Genomic DNA, 17,578 nt, shown 5'->3' with positions numbered 1-17,578 from the left:
AAACCCGGGAGGCGGAGCTTGCAGTGAGCTGAGATCCGGCCACTGCACTCCAGCCTGGGCGACAGAGTGAGACTCCGCCTCAAAAAAAAAAAAAAAAAAAAGAAAGGATTCTAATAATAGAATCTGGAATTGAATAAAACTTTAAGAGACAAACCTATTTTTTTTTTTTTTAAGACAGGTTCTTGCTCTGTTGCCCAGGCTGGAGTATAGTGGTGTGATCTAACCTCTGCCTTCTGGGGCTCAAGTGATCCTTCCACCTCAGCTCCCCAATGCCAGTAGCTAGGACTATAGGTACATGCCATCATGCCTGGCTAATTTTTTTACTTTTTGTACAGGCAGGGTTTCGCTATGTTGCCCTGGTTGGTCTCGAACTCCTGGGTTCAAATGATTCACCTGCCTCAGACTCTCAAAGTGCTGGGATTATAGGCATGAGCCACTGTGTCCGATCCAAACCTACTAATGTTAATAGAAATTTGTTAACTGCCTTAGGTACAATAATGGGATTGTGGTTATACAGGAGAATGCCTCTATTCTTCAGAGAGGCACACAGATTTACTTGCTTTTAAACAGTCTAGCAAAAATAAAAACAAATCCACTCATATAACTGATATAACAAAGTAGATGGTTCTAAAGGTGTTCAATGCATCATCCTTTCAATTTTCTAGATGTTTGAAATTTACATAATAAAAAGATAGAGAAACAAAGGTGGCTTGGAGGAAACAAAAACAAACAAGAAGACCCAGTCTAATGGAAAGATGCAATGGACTCGGCTCCTGCAGCCAAAGGCTTTGCTTGACCAAGAGTCCCTGGCTGCACTGTAGAACTGCTTTTCCAGTGCCGGGCGCGGTGTCTCAAGCCTGTAATCCCAGCACTTTGGGAGGCCGAGACAGGCGGATCACGAGGTCAGGAGATCGAGACCATCCTGGCTAACACAGTGAAACCCCGTCTCTACTAAAAAATACAAAACACTAGCCGGGCGACGTGGCGGGCGCCTGTAGTCCCAGCTACTCGGGAGGCTGAGGCAGGAGAATGGCGTAAACCTGGGAGGCGGAGCTTGCAGTGAGCTGAGATCCGGCCACTGCACTCCAGCCTGGGCGGCAGAGCGAGACTCTGTCTCAACCAAAAAAAAAAAAAAAAAAAGAACTGCTTTTCCATATGGACATATGAATGAGAGACTAGCTGGGCTGGTAGCTCACGTCTGTAATCCCAGTACTTTGGGAGGCCAAGGTCAAGAGTTCAAGACCAACCTGGCCAATATGGTGAAACCCTGTTTCCATTAAAAAAAAAAAAAAAAAAAAAAAAAAAAAAAATTAGCAGGGCATGGTGATGCGTGCCTGTAATCCCAGCTACTTGAGAGGCTGAAGCAGGAGAATTGCTTGAACCCGGGCAGCGGAGGTTGCAGACAGCCAAGATCGCACCATCGCACTCCAACCCGGGCAAGAGTTAAGACTGTTTCCAAAAAAAAAAAAGGACTGATGGCAAAGTGGGATGGGTCCAGGCCAGGATGAGGGAAAACTTCCTCTCTGCCTTTGCTGAAGCATAGGAACTATTCTTTTTTTTTTTTTTTTTGAGACAGAGTCTCGCTCTGTCACCCAGGCTGGAGTGCAGTGACCGGATCTTGGCTCACTGCAAGCTCCACCTCCCGGGTTTACGCCATTCTCCTGCCTCAGCCTCCCGAGTAGCTGGGACTACAGGCGCCCGCCACCTCGCCCGGCTAGTTTTTCTGTATTTTTTAGTAGAGACGGGGTTTCACCGGGATAGCCAGGATGGTCTCGATCTCCTGACCTCGTGATCCGCCCGTCTCGGCCTCCCAAAGTGCTGGGATTACAGGCTTGAGCCACCGCACCCGGCCTGAAGCATAGGAACTATTCTAACAGGAAGAAAAGATATAGGGAAACCAGTATCAGGCACTTCCCAAATATCAAAAGCAAAGACCCAGCCATGGAAGGCTGCATATGCATGTGAGGAAGCACCGAGGGTCTGGGATTACTTGAGGACAGGATCAGACTGCAGTGGGGGAGGCAGTGGCAGGAGGTGGGACATGAGAGGCCCAAGAGGGTCGGGTCACAAAGAGCCTCAGATGCCCTGTTACAGAACTGGACCTTCAGAGCCATGGGAGCATTTTAATGCAACAAGTGACATTATCAGATTGAGTTTTAAGAGATCATTCTGGTTGCAGGACACAGAAAATATGTTAAACTACAAGAATGAGTGAGTTTCTCCAAGGAAAGCATGTAGGAGAAAAGAACAGGTCAAGGACAGAGCCTTGGGCAACACCAACACACAAGGAGCTGGGCAAAGGGTCAGGGAAGAAGATGAGAAAGGACTAACCAGGAGGCCTGACGACCAGCATGGGTGGTGTCACAGAAGCTAGAGGAGGGTCCACGGGGGCTGAAGAAAAACAGCAGAACATGAAGGCGAGGGCTAAAAAGCATCACATGTGTTACCTGTATTCAGGCAAATGACCTCTCTTACTACAGAGTTTCAACGGCATGGCAAGGGAGGGGGCTGGATTCCATTGTAGATTGTAGCAATAAATGATGGTGGGTTGGGGGGGTTTCAAGAAGTGCAGCCAGTGAGTATACATCCTACTCAAGTCACCTGGCTACAGAGGGAAGGACAGTGTGTTGTGCCAGAAAAGAATATGGAGTTAAGGGTTTTTTTAGTTTTTGTTTGTTTGTTTGTTGAGACGGAGTCTTGCTCTGTCGCCCAGGCTGGAGTGTAGTGGCGCGATCCAGGCTCACTGCAAGCTCCTCTCCTGGGTTCACACCATTCTCCCACCTCAGCCTCCTGAGTAGCTGGGACTACAGGCGCCCACCACCACACCTGGCTAATTTTTGTTTTTGTATTTTTAGTAGAGACAGGACTTCACCATGTTAGCCAGGATGGTCTAGATCTCCTGACCTCATGATCCACCCACCTCAGCCTCCCAAAGTGCTGGGATTACAGCCATGAACCACTGCACCCAGCCAAGTTTGTTTGTTGTTGGTTTTTTTTTTGGCTTTTTTTTTGAGGTGGAGTCTCTCTTTGTCGCCCAGGCTGGAGTGCAGTAGTGCAATCTCAGCTCAACCTCCACCTCCCATGCTCAAGTGATTCTCCTGCCTCAGCCTCCTGAGTAGCAGGGGTTATAGGCATGCACCACCATGTCCGGATGATTTTTGTGTTTTTAGGAGAGATGAGGTTTCACCACGTTGGCCAGGCTAGTCTCAAACTCCTGACCTCAGGTGATCCACCCACCTTGGCCTCCCAAAGAGGTGGGATTACAAGGGTGAGCCACCGCGCCCAGCCTTGAGTTTGTTTTTCGCTTTGCTATAGATCTAAGAGAAACTGGTGCTTGTCTAGAGGGGGAGGCTGCAGATTTGAAGACAGAGACGTAAATGATGAGGCAAAGTCCCAGAGGACATGTGAGGGAAGAGAGTTGGCTTTAAATAGAAGGAAGGACCCTCATCGCAGTCTGGAAGGATAGAAGCAGATGAAGATAACTTTTTAAGTGGAGGACAGTAAGCTGACATAATCATATCTGATGAATTTAATATTCTCAGTAAAACAGGAGACAAGATCTTCTGCTTAAGTGAGGGGATGGGATTGGACAGTAAACTTGAAGAGTACAGTCTTAGAACAGTGTAAAGGGAGTGAGATGGAAAGATAAATAAAAGGACTATTGAACAACCTTGAAAGCACACCTGCTGTTGAAGACTGTACATCTGTTACATTTTTCTGGAAAACCTCACAAATGTCTATTTTGACTTTCCTTTAATTCCAATTTTTCATGAAGAATTGAAAGTTATAGTGGTAGCCAGGTATGGTGGCTCATGCCTATAATCCCAGCACTTTGGGAGGCTGAGGCAGGCGGATCACGAGGTCAGGAGATCAAGCTCATCCTGGCTAACATGATGAAACCCTGTCTCTACTACAAATACAAAAAAATTAGCTGGGTGTGGTGGCAGGTGCCTGTAGTCCCAGCTACTCAGGAGGCTGAGGCAGGAGAATAGCATGAACCCGGGAGGCAGAGGTTGCAGTGAGCCAAGATCACGCCACTGCACTCCAGCCTGGGTGACGGAGCAAGACTCCGTCTCAAAAAAAAAAAAAAAAAAAAAAGAAAAGAAAGTTATAGTGGTATTACTGTGTAGTTTCACTGTTTTCTATATCTCCCAAATACCCACTCATAGAAGTAGAGAAAAGGAATTGTATAACAAGGGACTGGGACATTACAGCAGCGGAATAGTGGGCAAGGAGGTTTGGGGTGTTGGTAAGAGGTAACCAACCACACACTTGGGCCAGGGAGGGAAGCCCAGTCAGGAGGGTCTTGACTGCCCAGGAGAAATGAGTGGCTTGCCGGAAGGGAGGCTGCCATGAGCTCAAGGAGGAGACGTGGTGGAATATAGTGGGAGGGAGGCTGTCAGAGAGCTGGAAGGTTAGCAGAGTCAGGATGAATGAGGACCAGTGGCTTAAAAGTTCAGATATGGTACAGTTCATGACAATGACGATGTCTAGCTCTAGATTCCAGAGCATGGCTGTGAATATGGGTGGCTGACAGAGTGAAGAAGGCTCTCTGAGTAGAGGTCAAGAAACCCTGAAGGTTGGTGCGGTGGCTCATGCCTACAATCCCAACACTTTGGGAGGCCGAGGTGGGAGGATCTCTTGAGCACAGGAGTTCAAGATCAGCCTAGACAACATAGCAAGACCCTGCTTCTGCAAAAAATAAACAAAATTAGCTGGGCATGGTGACAGAGTAGCTGTGGTTCCAGCTACTCTGGAGACTGAAGTGGGAGGATTGCTTGAGCCTGGTAGCCAGAGGGCTCTTGTGCCACTGCATTCCAGCCTGGACAAGAGAGCGAGACAAGAAAAGAAAGAAAGAGAGAGAGGGAGGGAGAGAGGGGAAAACAAGAAGGGCAGGTCAGAGCACAAGAAACCCTGCAGCCACCCTCAACCCCGGGTGTTAGGAGATAAAAGTTGCCAAAGATGATGTGACAGGACACCAGACAGAAAAAGACCATGGGACGGCAGTCAGTGTCTTCAAGGAATTACTTTGTGAACTGTCCTACCACCACCTTGAATATCAAAATTACCATAGTCCTTCAGCCCAGTGGACTTCAGCTTGCTATAACTAGAAGGTTTAAGACAGTCATCCAAGATACCTCCACCAGGACACACATTTCTGTCAAAATAAATGAGGACGCTCTCAGTCAAGCTGCAATCTCATCACCCGTAGTATAGTGCAAAGAGCACTGGATTTGCAATGGAAATACCTGCATTTTAATTCCAGTTTTGCCAACTAGTGGTCCTGCACAAGCCACTCACCACAGCCTTGGTTTGCTTATTTTTAAAATGTAGAGAGTATCATCCTCATGGAGTCTGTGTAAGGATTAGAAGAGATTATACATAAAAGGGCCTACTGGGATATATCCATAATTCCCCTCTGCCCAGGATTTTCCTCTTGCAGTAACAGGGACTGGGATAGGTGGCATACCTTGCCAGAAAACCCTCCCATTTAATAAACCCCCACAGCCGGGTGTGGTGGCTCACACCTGTAATCCCAGAACTTTGGGAGGCTGAGGTGGGTGGATCACGAGGTCAGGAGTTCAAGACCAGTCTGGCCAACATAGTGAAGCCCCATCTCTACTAAAAATATAAAAATTAGCCAGATACGGTGGCACGCACCTGTAGGCCCAGCTACTCGGGAGGTTGAGGCCGGAGAATCGCTTGAACCCAAGAAGCGGAGGTTATGGTGAGCCAAGATCGCACCACTGCGCTCCAGCGTCCGCAACAGAGCAAGACTCCGTCTCAAAAATAATAAACCCCCCACAAGACCCTACAATGTGGCCGGGTGCGGTGGCTCAAGCCTGTAATCCCAGCACTTTGGGAGGCCGAGATGGGCGGATCACGAGGTCAGGAGATCGAGACCATCCTGGCCAACACGGTGAAACCCCGTCTCTACTAAAAAATACAAAAAAAACCTAGCTGGGCAAGGTGGCGGGCGCCTGTAGTCCCAGCTACTCAGGAGGCTGAGGCAGGAGAATGGCGTGAACCCAGGAGGTGGAGCTTGCAGTGAGCTGAGATCTGGCCACTGCACTCCAGCCTGGGCGACAGAGCGAGACTCCGTCTCAAAAAACAAAAACAAACAAAAAAAGACCCTACAATGTGACCCAGAAGGCAAGGACTGTCCATCTAATCAGGGAAGGAATAAGTCATTACCACCAGTTAAGTGGATCCTGTCACCTAGTTCAATATACCATGTTGTCTTTTATTACAGGCAGTATAAAAAGAAATCATTATCATTCAGTATCTTTAGAATCTATTGTTCTCTCATTTCCCATTAATAGTTCATACTCTCACAAATAGAACCTTAGTAAGGGTATTCTTGGAAACGACATTCCTTTACTTATCTACTTGCTTGTCTGTTGCAAAGATGACATCCTTTTGGTTATTTCCTACCCTGCCTATTAGGAAGACAGCCCTTCGTAAGAGAAGCACACTTTGTCTTTCCAGACTGGTATTGTTTTGAGTGTGTGCACTGGGAGCAGATGCCAGTGGAATCCCATCTATTATTCCATCTGATAACCAGAAACTAAGACTCATGATACCAGCAGTGCCACTGAGCCCAATTATGAAGTCTGAGGCTTGTAACTAATCTTGTCAATGACACCACTGCCTCTAGGAACTGGGAGCAGGGCTAGAGATAAAAAACAGCAACAGCACCAGGAAAAGGTCACAGCTTCACTGTCCAACTGTCCAGCCTTTGATGCTCCCACATTGGGACCAAGCTATGGTGGCAGGTTACATGAGAGCCAGGAAAAACCTAGACTCCTAGTCACACCTCTTTTCTCAGGAAACCTTACAAAATCACTTTTTATCTTCACAAGATCCATCTAACCTCACGGAGGCATTGCTGTCACCGTAGGCTTAGACTCACGCATCTGCTGCAGACAGGAAGGAGAGTCCACTTCCCTCTTAGAAGGAAATAATGATACCAAAGTTGTATATTTCCAGTAACTTAAGTGCAAAAGAAAATGGGGAAGATTTGGTACGAAGATAGGAAAGTAGATATAGCTGCTAGAAGGGCATTAAAACTTAAAGATATTAATGAAGATCCATTTCCCAGGCCGGGCATGATGGCTCATGCCTGTAATCCCAGCACTTTGGGAGGCCGAGGCAGGTGAATCACCTGAGGTCAGAAGTTTGAAAGCAGCCTGGCCAACATGGTAAACCCCGTCTCTACTAAAAATACAAAAATTAGCCGAGTGTGGTGGGGCATGCCTGCAGTCCCAGTTACTTGTGAGGCTGAGGCAGGAGAATCGCTTGAACCCAGGAGGCAGAGGTTGCAGTGAGCCGAGATCATGCCATTGCACTCCAGTCCAGCCTGGGCAACACAGCGAGACTCCATCTCAAAAAAAAAAAAAAAAACAATTTCCCAAAATTGCAGCCTAAATTCCAACATCCCTCTGTAAGGCAGCCCAGGACAACACTACTGCTAGCAGGGCTGATGATGTTATTCCAGGCAGCAGGATTAGAACTGGAAAGAGGGAGTGGGAAAGGCGGGGAGAAAACGAGCACTTCCTCCAGCTGTGCTCATGCTGCATGAGCTGCAGAAAGGCTCTGGACTCAGACAGAGGATCCAAGACTCCCCAAGAACCACCCCAGCAGGTCCACTGGTCAGAGTCCTCCTTGCCTCTGAGGCCAATCCAACCTTGCCTGTGGGGTCTTTGTCTCCTACCTGGGTCCAACTTCAGCCGAAACCAGATCTCCGATGGCCAAAGCTATCAGATAGGAGGGGATGGGCTGACACATCTGGAAGAAGAACTTATTTGGACCTCTCTTCTCCCAGGTGCTAGCACTCATCACAGCTGTGAAGCCATCTGGGACCTGACAACAGAGAAAGCTTAGGAGATTTTTACCTGGAGAGAGTCTCCTTTTGATTAGTTTGAATAAAGCATGACCAGCCACCTGTGTGTGATGATAATGGCCCAGAGTCTATCTTGGAGAACACAAAGGTTTCAAGAAACTAAATCTGTGCTTAACTGATGGGATTTAGAGGAAGGCTACATACAACTTCAGGAGGTGGAAGAATTTAAAAGTAAGCAATTTTTCAGAAGTACTACTGAATGGATATAATAATTTACCACTGAAATGTGACCTGTTTGATAGATCTGAAATTATTTCTTAATCCCAAGGGCAGGTGCACCTAATCTTAGTCTCCTTACCTCAATAAGAGCTGAATATTTGTATTTAACAGCAGGCGTGTCGAAGCAAGGGAAGAAGGCCCGGTTTAGGACAGCCTGGCCCTGGGTGTACACAAAGGGCTTCTTCTTTCCTGCTGTCTGCTCGGGAGCCAACCAGCAAACCTAAGCGAAAAGAAGAACATTTCAGAACTGACATCTCTCCCACACGAGCTCAGTCTGGCCAGAGAAGTGAGCTGGCTTGAATGAGAATTTTAGGTCATCCTTAAAACCTTTCTGCCAGCCAGTCTGGTTCGAACTAGAAAGCTCTCTCCTCTTGTGTATTTAGTTCATCCTGGAATCCAGGCCAAAGTATGACACCCACTTCACAGGGCAGAGCCACCAGTAAGGGTACTTTCCTCACGGCATCCCATGGGTCATCTCAGGGACCCTGGACCTAGCCTCTGACCCTTTCATCTGTACCCTGTCTGTGTCCTTGTCTCTATGGTAGTTTCTCATCAAACAAAAAACTACTGAACTGCATTTGGACTTGTGATAAGACTCAGAAAAGCAAAACTCAACTGGGAGTCAGTGATTAATATGTATTCTCTTTTCTTTTTTGAGACAGAGTATCGCTCTGTCGCCCAGGCTGGAGTATAGTGGTGCAATCTCGGCTCACTGCAACCTCCACCTCACAGGTTCAAGTGATTCTCATGCCTCAGCCTCCCAAGTAGCTGGGACCAGAGGCGCGTGCACCACCAAGCTCAGCTAATTTTTGTATTGTAGAGATAGGGTTTCACCATGTTGGCCAGGCTGGTCTCCAACTCCTGGCCTCAAGCAACCTGCCCACCTCAGTCTCCCAAAGTGCTGGGATTATAGGAATAAGCCATCATGCTCAGCCTAATATATGTTTTCTTTTTTCTTTCTTTTTGAGACAGAGTTTCACTCTTGTCGCCCAGGCTGGAGTGCAATGGTGCGATCTTGGCTCACTGCAATCTCCACTGCCCGGGTTTCAAGCGAGTCTCCTGCCTCAGCCTCCCAAGTAGCTGGGATTACAGGCATGTGCCGCCACACCCGGCTAATTTTGTATTTTTAATAGAGACGGGGTTTCATCATGTTGGTCAGGTTCATCTTGAGTTTCTGACCTCAGGTGATCTGCCCGCCTCAGTCTCCCAAAGTGCTGGGATTACAGGCATGAGCCACTACGCCTGGCTTAATATTTGTTTTCTATTCCTAAAATTTACCTTTTCAGAAGAAATGTATTCTATATGATAGGCACTGGTTATATGATTCTTTATCTGCATTCTGTTAGCTCTTAAAGGGCAAATCTGGGTTGGGTGCAGTGGCTCACGCCTGTAATCCCAGGACTTTGGGAGTCCGATGTAGGTGGCTCACTTGAGGTCAGGGGTTCATGACCAACCTGGCTAACATGGTAAAACCCTGTTGCTGCTAAAAATACAAAAATTAGCCTGGCGTGATGGCATGCACCTGTAATTCCAGCTACTCAGGAGGCTGAGACAGGAGAATCGCTTGAACCCAGGAGGCAGAGGTTGCAGTGAGCTGAGATCATGCCACTGCACTCCAGCCTGGGTGACAGAGCGAGACTCTGCCTCAAAAAAAAAAAAAAAAAAAAAAAAAAAAAAAACTGAATGATTATAACAAAACCCAGTTTTTGCCTAGAGCAAACAGGCTTTCATTCACCTGGAAGCAGAGCAGGGTGGAGTATATGTCAGTAACAAATACCATTTAGAATTTAGAAATGGATTCGATTATTCCAGGATGATTTCACAGAGGAAGAAAGAAAACTTTCTGGCTGGACCTTGAAAGACAAGCAGGATTGAGATGGCTGGAAAGGCAGGGAGGAGACATTCACAAGGAGACAAGGAGCAACATGAGCAGAGGCATAAACAGATGCAGGCTCCAGATGCAGAGTGAGAGAGGCAGGCCTGGGCAAGTCTAATGAAGGGCTCTGAACACAGCGGTGTCTGAGACCTATTTTAAGAGGCATAAGGAAGCTACGTTGGGATGCTGGGTTTTTCTTTGAGTTTTTGTGTGTGAAAAAATTAATTAGTGTCCTTATAACAGGTATAGTGCAGTATAGAAAGGGATGAGACAGAGTGGAGAAAGCTGATAAACACTGCTTCAGCCAGGGGACCGAGATCAACGCTGACAGTTATAAATCACGTGGATACTATGCGCCCTCAATACCCGATGAAAATGGCACTTTGGCTGGGGGCGGTGGCTCACACCTGTTAATCCCAGCACTTTAGGAGGCTGACACGGGTAGATCACCTGAGGTCAGGAGTTGAAGACGAGCCTGGCCAACATAGGGAAACCCTGTCTCTACTAAAAATACAAAAATTAGCCTGGCGTGGTGGCACGTGCCTGTAGTCCCAGCTACTTCAGAGGCTGAGGGAGGAGAATCTCTTGAACCAGGGAGGCGGAGGTTGCAGTGAGCCGAGATCACGCCAATGTACTCCAGCCTGGGCAACAGGAGCAAAACTCCATTTCAAGAAAAGAAAAAAAAAAGGCACTTTGCCTCTGTGAATTGCCCCTCAAAACTCATAATCCCAGTCTAATCATGAGAAAACATCAGATAAGTTCCAATACAGGGGCATCCTACACTATACCTGGCCAACACTCCTCAAAACTGTCAAGGTTGGCTGGGTTCAGTGGCTCACACCTGTAATGCCGGCACTTTGGGAGGTCAAGACAGGAGGATCGCTTGAGGCCAGGAGTTTGAGATCAGCCTGGGCAACACAGGGGGACCCTGTCTCCATAGAAAAAATAAAAATAAAAAACTGGCTGGGAGCAGTGGCTCATGCCTGTAATTCTAGCACTTTCTTTGGGAGGCCAAGGTGGGAGGATTGCTTGAGCCCAAGCATTTGAGACCAGCCTGGATAACACAGTGAGACCTCATCTCTACAAATAGTAAATTCAAAAAATTAGCTGGGCGCAGTTGTATGCACCTGTAGTCCCAGCTACTTGGTGGGGAGGCTGAAGCAGGAGGATCGCTTGAACCAGGGGGATCAAGGCTGCAGTGAGCCATGATTGTGTCGCTCACTGCACTACAGCCTGGGTGACAGAGCAAGACCCTGTCTCAAAAAACAAACTGTCAAAGTTGTATCAAAAACAAGGAAAGTGTGAGAAACTGTCAGAGTCCCAAGAGGATACATGGCAGCTAAATATAACGTGGAATGCTGGATGGCTTCCTGGAACAGAAACAGACACGAAGTAAAAACTAAGGGACTCTGAAAAAACTATGGACTCCAGTATCAGTACTGGTTTATTAATTATAACAAATATATTCTTATACTAATGTAAAAATTAGTCTTGGTTAATAATATATCAGCATTGGTTAATTGTAACAAATGTGTCATACTAATGTAAAATGGTAGCAAGAGGGGAATCTGTGTGTATATGAGTATGTAGGGAGTACTGGACTGTATATGGGAACTAGCTGCTCAATTCTTCTGTTAATGTTTTAAAATATAAAGTCTATTAAAAAAAAAATTAGGCCAGGTATGTTGGCTCACGCTCGTAGTCCTAGCACTTTGGGACGCCAAAGCGGGCAGATGACTTGAACCCAGGAGTTCGAGACCAGACTGGGCAACATGGTGAAACCCCACCTCTATAAAAAAATAACAAAAATTAGCCAGGTGTGGAAGTGACAGGTCTGTGGTTGGTCCCAGGTACTCAGGAGGCTAAGATGGGAGGATCACTTGAGCCAGGGAAGTCAAGGCTGCAGTGGGCTGAGACGATGCCACTATATCAGTCAATGATGATTGATCAATTGACTGATCATTGAACGCCATCAATCAGTGATGTTTTTACTGATCAGCTAGGAAATGAGATTTTTTTTTCTTTTTAAGATGGAGTCTTGCTCTGTCACCCAGGCTGGAATGCAATGGCATGATCTTGGCTCACTGCAACCCTCCGTGTCCCAGATTCAAGCAATTATCCTGCCTCAGCCTTCCAAGTAGCTGGGATTACAGGCATGAGCCACCACACCCAGCTAATTTTTGTATTTTTAGTGGAGATGGGGTTTCACCATGTTGGCCAGGCTGATCTCAAACTCTTGACCTCAGGTGACCTGCCAGCCCTGGCCTCCCAAAGTGCTGGGATTACAGATGTGAGCTACGGCACCTAGCATGGAAATGAGATTTTGAAAAAGAACAATGTAGGAAGCTTTTTGACCCTGTCTCAATAAATAAATAAATAAATAAATAAATACAAAAGTTAGCAGTAAAAGCTAACACAGTTTACTCACCATGTACCATGCACCATATTAGCCACTTACGGAAAGACAACTCATTTAACATATGTCAAGCACTTAAGACTGGTGCCTGGTTCATCTTATTAAATATTAGCCATACGTAAACCTGGGAGGCGGAGCTTGCAGTGAGCTGAGATCCGGCCACTGCACTCCAGTCTGGGCGACAGAGTGAGACTCCGCCTCAAAAAAAATAAAAATAAATAAATAAATAAATATTAGCCATAATCCCCACCTCCACCAAAATTGCTTACTCATCATCTTTGATTTTTTTTTGTTAAAACAGGGTTGCACTCTGTTGCTCAGGATGGAGTGCGGTGGTGTTATCAGGCTGTGAAAGGAAAATCTCTGGGGCCCCAAAATCACTAAGGAAAACTCAAGCTGGGAACCGCTTAGGGCACACCTGCCTCCCATTCTATTCAAAGCCACTCCTCTGCTCACTGAGATGGATGCATATCTGATTTGCTTCCTTTGGAAAGGCTCATCAGAAACTCAAAAGAATATAACCATTTGTGTATCACCTATCTGTGACCCGGAAGCTCCTTCCTGCTTCCAGTCTTCCTGCCTTTGCGTCAAGTTGTCCCGCCTTTTCAGACCCAACCAATGTACTTCTTACATATACTGATTGATGTATCATGTCTCCCTAACGTACAAAACCAAGCTGTGGGCCCGGCGCAGGTCTCGAGGTCAGGAGTTCTCAGGAGTTCGAGATCAGCCTGACCAACATGGTGAAATTTTCTCTACTAAACAATACAAAAATTCACCGGGTGTGGTGGCGCACGCCGGCAGTCCCAGCTACCAGGGAAGCTGAGATACGAGAATGGCTTGAACCTCTGCCCAGGAGGCAGAGGTTGCAGTGAGCCGAGATCTTGCCACTGCACTCCAGCCTGGACGACAGAGTGAGACTCTGCCTCAAATAAATAAATAAAAGAAAAATTAAACTGTAAGCAAGCAGTTTACTGTGAAACTTGCAACCCACTCTACCTGAGAGATAACTGGCAGCCCCAGCCTAAGGACTCTCCAGGAAGGATTTTCTGACTCTTACAGACATAAGCCACCTAACTCCATCTCTTATTTCCAGTATTTGCCCCCCAACTCCGAAAAAAATTAAAGAGCTAACCAACAGTGAGAAGGCCAAATTATTACTTATAGCACCCTAATTCCGGTTCTCACTTTTACTCAAATTCTTTCGTTAATCAAACCCAGGACTTCACAGGAGGAAACAAAAACAAAGATATAAGCTTTAACCGTGGAACTAGAAGGTCACACAGAACAAAGACCTAGATCAGCATCTGGCTAATTCCAGAGCCACCATAAAGCAGAGATAAGGTGGCTGATAATCAGGGACCTCGGCCCAAAAGTCCAAGACAGCACTAAGTGAAATGCATGAACAATAGGTCATCCAGGAAGCCACGGAAGATGTCAGAAACGGCAGTGTGCGATGAGCGGGAATGCGGCGCAATGTAGACAAGCCGCCGAGGCCAGGGAGGAGACGCGGAAGGATGGAAAAGGCAAAGGGTGCACCGCCCAATGACTGGAGCAAGTTCAGAAGAAGGAAATCAGGCAGCCCGGGTGGAAAACAGGAAGCAAGGGGAGGAGGCCGAGAGGCGGCGCGCCGGGAGCTCGGCCCCTCCAGGGACGCTCTGGAAGGGTCCTCCCTGTCCCTCCTCCCGGGTGGGGTAGGTGCGGGCGTAGGGCGGCTCGGGGCCAGAAGGGCGGGCAGGCAGCCGCGGGCGCAGTCCAGGGCTCACTCACCCCGGGTCCCTCCCCGACGCGGTAGGTGAGCAGCACCTGGAGGCGCTCGGCGGCGCTGCAGGGCTGCGGGAAGGACACGCACAGGGCCTGGCCGTAGTGCGAGAAGGGCTGCGTGTAGAAGCTCACGGGCTCCGCGGGCGGCTCCTCCGAGCCGGGCCGCTCCCGCCGCAGGGCCGCCGCCGTCACCTCCAGGCACGGGTGCGAGTCCAGCCGCAGCTCGACGGCGCCCTCGGGCTCCAGGCAGCGCAGGTCCAGGACCGCGGTGCCGCTCAGCCCCCGGCTCCCAACGCCGGGCCCTGGAGGCCCAAACTCAGCCCGCAGGTCCAGGTGCAAGTGCAGCAGCTCAAAGGCCCGGAAGTTGGAGGCCGAGGCCACGTCCACCGCCTGCGCCGAGTGCAGCGGTCGCCGGGCCGCGCCGCCGCCGGGGGAAGGCTCTCCGCTAGCCATGGTCCGCAGCGCCGTTGCTCACCAGCCGGGCCACGAACCCGAGGGGAGCCCCGCCCCGAACGCCGCGGGCCCGCCCCCGCCGCGCGGGCCCCGCCCCCGAAATCTGTGCCAGATCGCATCCCCTCCCTGCGGTCTACCGCCCACTCTTCTAGCTGCACCACTGCCTCGGCGCTTAGGACAAAAGAGGCCGGTGGGATCGTGTGGCCCACGTTTGCCCACCTATATCCTACTGAGGTGTTCCAGTCGTCCCGGTGGGGCACCCTTCTCTGCTGACCCTTCCTGCTGCCTCATCATCTAGGCAACGGCGAGGACTGAGCCCCGGCTGGGAAGGTCTGAGTTCGAGATCACACACCCTGCGGTAGGCCGGTTGTTAGGACTATGTATCACCTTGGGCAAGTCGCACAAGAAACATGACTCTTCCCTAGCCTCTTTCTGCATCAGTAAAATAGAGTCATAATATCTGTGTATCTCACGAAGTAATGTGAGAACTCTACCAGGTAACGTGTCTAACACACTTGGCAAACAGTAAAACCCTGCACAAGTCCACGGAATTCACACTGGATCGAGGCTTGTCCCCCAGCAACTCCAGGCACGCCTATCTTTCTACTGTTGAGTTAAGGGACAGCAATCAGCACGCGCAATTTTAGACCTGGCTGTCCATCGCATGTCACTTCTATTTCCCTTACTGTATTGTACCGCTTATTGTGCTAGGGACATCTCCACTGAATACTTTGTTTCTCTTCTGTACCAGTGGGTTGCAGTGGGTCTTCTATGAACAGGAGCTAATCAGTGATGACGTTTTTACTGTTCAGCTAGGAAATGAGATTTTTAAAAAGAACAATGTAGTGAGTTTTTCATTAAGGGAAATAGTATTCTATTCTGTGCTTCCTAGTTTTAGAGTTGAAATTATTTTATTTCATGAAATAATGCTTATGGTAGATATGCTTGGTACATATTAGACATTGAATACTCCTATCTTGAAATTATTCAGTCTTTGATGCAATGCACTTTTGCTGAGTATCTACTAGACCCCAGTTGTTAAGCTAAGTGCCTGGGGTACAGTTGGAATTAAGTCTGGCACAATTCCTCTCCCTGTGGTGTTCATAGCCTCACATTTTAGCACATGCACAAGAAAACAGGTCATGACACTTCCACGTGCTGTGCTTGATATGGGAAGAAAAGGAGGCTGGGGAGCACAACGAAGAGATGCCTAGCCTGATCCTTCTAGTTAAATATTGACAGAGGAAGAGGATGTCATCCTTGGCTAAAGGGTAAAAGATTTTAGGCCAGGTGTGGTGGCTCACGTCTGTAATCCCACCACTTTGGGAGGCTGAGGCGGGAGGATCGCTTGAGCCCAGGAGTTCAAGACGAGGCTAGGCAACAGAGGGAGATCCCCTCTCTACAAAAATATTTTTAAAAATTAGCCGGGTGTGGTGATGCACACCTGTGGTCCTGGCTACTCAGATGATGTAGGGGTATTGCTTTGACCTGGGAGGTCAAGGCTGCAGTGAGCCATGATCATACCATTGCACTCCAGCTGGGGCAACAGAGCAAGACCCTGTATCAAAAAAAAAAAAAGATTTTAGGAATTATATTATTTCCCCTTATAGCCTTCCTTCTTCCTAGGAATACCAGGAACCTCATTTCCACTTCTGCTTCCCTGCATGGCTCCCACAGTGTCTAGTTTGCCTCAGAATTGGCCTGTAGAAGGTACTGTAATAACTTACGGCAGAGAGATTCAGGAATTCAGGATTATAGAAAGGGGACACTGTGGGCACAACCCACCTCTCCCCCAATGCATTTTCTTTATTTGTAAATGATTACAATGTAACATATGATGGATATTTCAAAATAATGGCCACAAATTTTCCATTCTATAGAAAGGCATAATTCTATAGATTTAAAAGTTACAGGGCCGAGCGCAGTGGCTTACGCCTGTAATCCCAGCACTTTGGGAGGCTGAGGCTGGTGAATCATTTGAACTCAGGAGTTCAAAATCAGCCTAGCCAACATGGTGAAACCCCATCTCTACTAAAAATACGAAAAATTAGCCGGGCAGTAGTGGCACACATCTGTAATCTCAGCTACTCGGGAGGCTGAGGCAGGAGAACTGCTTGAGCCTGGGAGGCAGAGGTTGCAGTGAGCTAACATTGTGCCACTGCACTCCAGCCTGGGTGACAGAGTGAGACCCTGTCTCAAAAAAAAAAAAAAAAAAAAAAATTAAAAGTTACAATAAATTATAAGCAAAAATAAAAATAAAGCTACCTATAGACATGTTTTAGTTAAATTGAAGAAAACCAAGACATAAAGATCTTACAGCAGTGAAATAAAAGAGACAGATTATCTACAAAAGAATGGCAATTAGAAATTGGACCAAGGGGCCAGGCGTGGTGGCTCACACCTATAATCCCAGCACTTTGGGAGGCCGAAGTGGGTGGATCACCTGAGGTTGGGAGTTCAAGACCAGCTTGACCAACATGGAGAAACCCTGTCTCTACTAAAAATATAAAATTAGCCAGCCATGGTGGCACATGCCTGTAATCCCAGGTACTTTGGAGGCTGAGGGAGGAGAATCACTTGAACCAGGGAGGCGGAGGTTGTGGTGAGCCAAGATCACACCATTACACTCCAGCCTGAGCAACAAGAGCAAAACTCCATCTCAAAATAAGAAATTGGACCAAGGGCAGACCTCTCATTAATAACATACAAGCCGGAGACATTATCTTCAAAATACTGAGAAAAAAAAGCCAACTGTCAAATTGGAATTGTATACCCAACTAAACTATTATTTGGTCACATGCAGTGGCTCAAGCCTGTAATCCCAGCACTTTAGGAAGCTGAGGCAAGAAGATCTCTTTAGCCAAGGATTTCCAGACCAGCCTGGGCAACATAGGGAGACCCTGTCTTTATAAAATAACATAAATAAAATTAAAATGAACTATTAAAA

General features: G+C 47.7%; 1 protein-coding gene across 4 annotated transcripts in view; it reads right to left on the bottom strand.

Annotated features, from left to right (window-relative positions):
• RNPEP (arginyl aminopeptidase) overlaps positions 1–14,693 on the bottom strand; it is a 26,360-nt gene extending 11,667 nt beyond the window's left edge. For 2 of the 4 annotated variants that reach the window (XM_017896563.1, XM_017896564.1), the window contains exons 1-3: positions 14,185–14,693; positions 8,202–8,342; positions 7,715–7,863 (exon numbers count right to left, since the gene is read on the bottom strand). In XM_017896563.1, coding sequence (XP_017752052.1) covers positions 7,715–7,863; positions 8,202–8,342; positions 14,185–14,631 — 737 coding nt within the window. In that variant the 5' untranslated portion in view covers positions 14,632–14,693. Of the gene's footprint in view, positions 1–2,331; positions 2,645–7,714; positions 7,864–8,201; positions 8,343–14,184 lie in introns of those variants that run through there. The other 2 variants (XM_017896566.1, XM_017896565.1) reach the window with 2 other exon arrangements.
• Positions 14,694–17,578: the final 2,885 nt, after the last annotated feature.

This window comes from Rhinopithecus bieti, unplaced genomic scaffold (genome assembly GCF_001698545.2).
Source record: "Rhinopithecus bieti isolate Rb0 unplaced genomic scaffold, ASM169854v2 scaffold_24392, whole genome shotgun sequence".
Taxonomy (NCBI): Eukaryota; Metazoa; Chordata; class Mammalia; order Primates; family Cercopithecidae; genus Rhinopithecus; species Rhinopithecus bieti.
The sequence above is the reverse complement of the archived record's forward strand: the minus strand, read 5'-3'. Positions and strand labels throughout refer to the sequence as shown.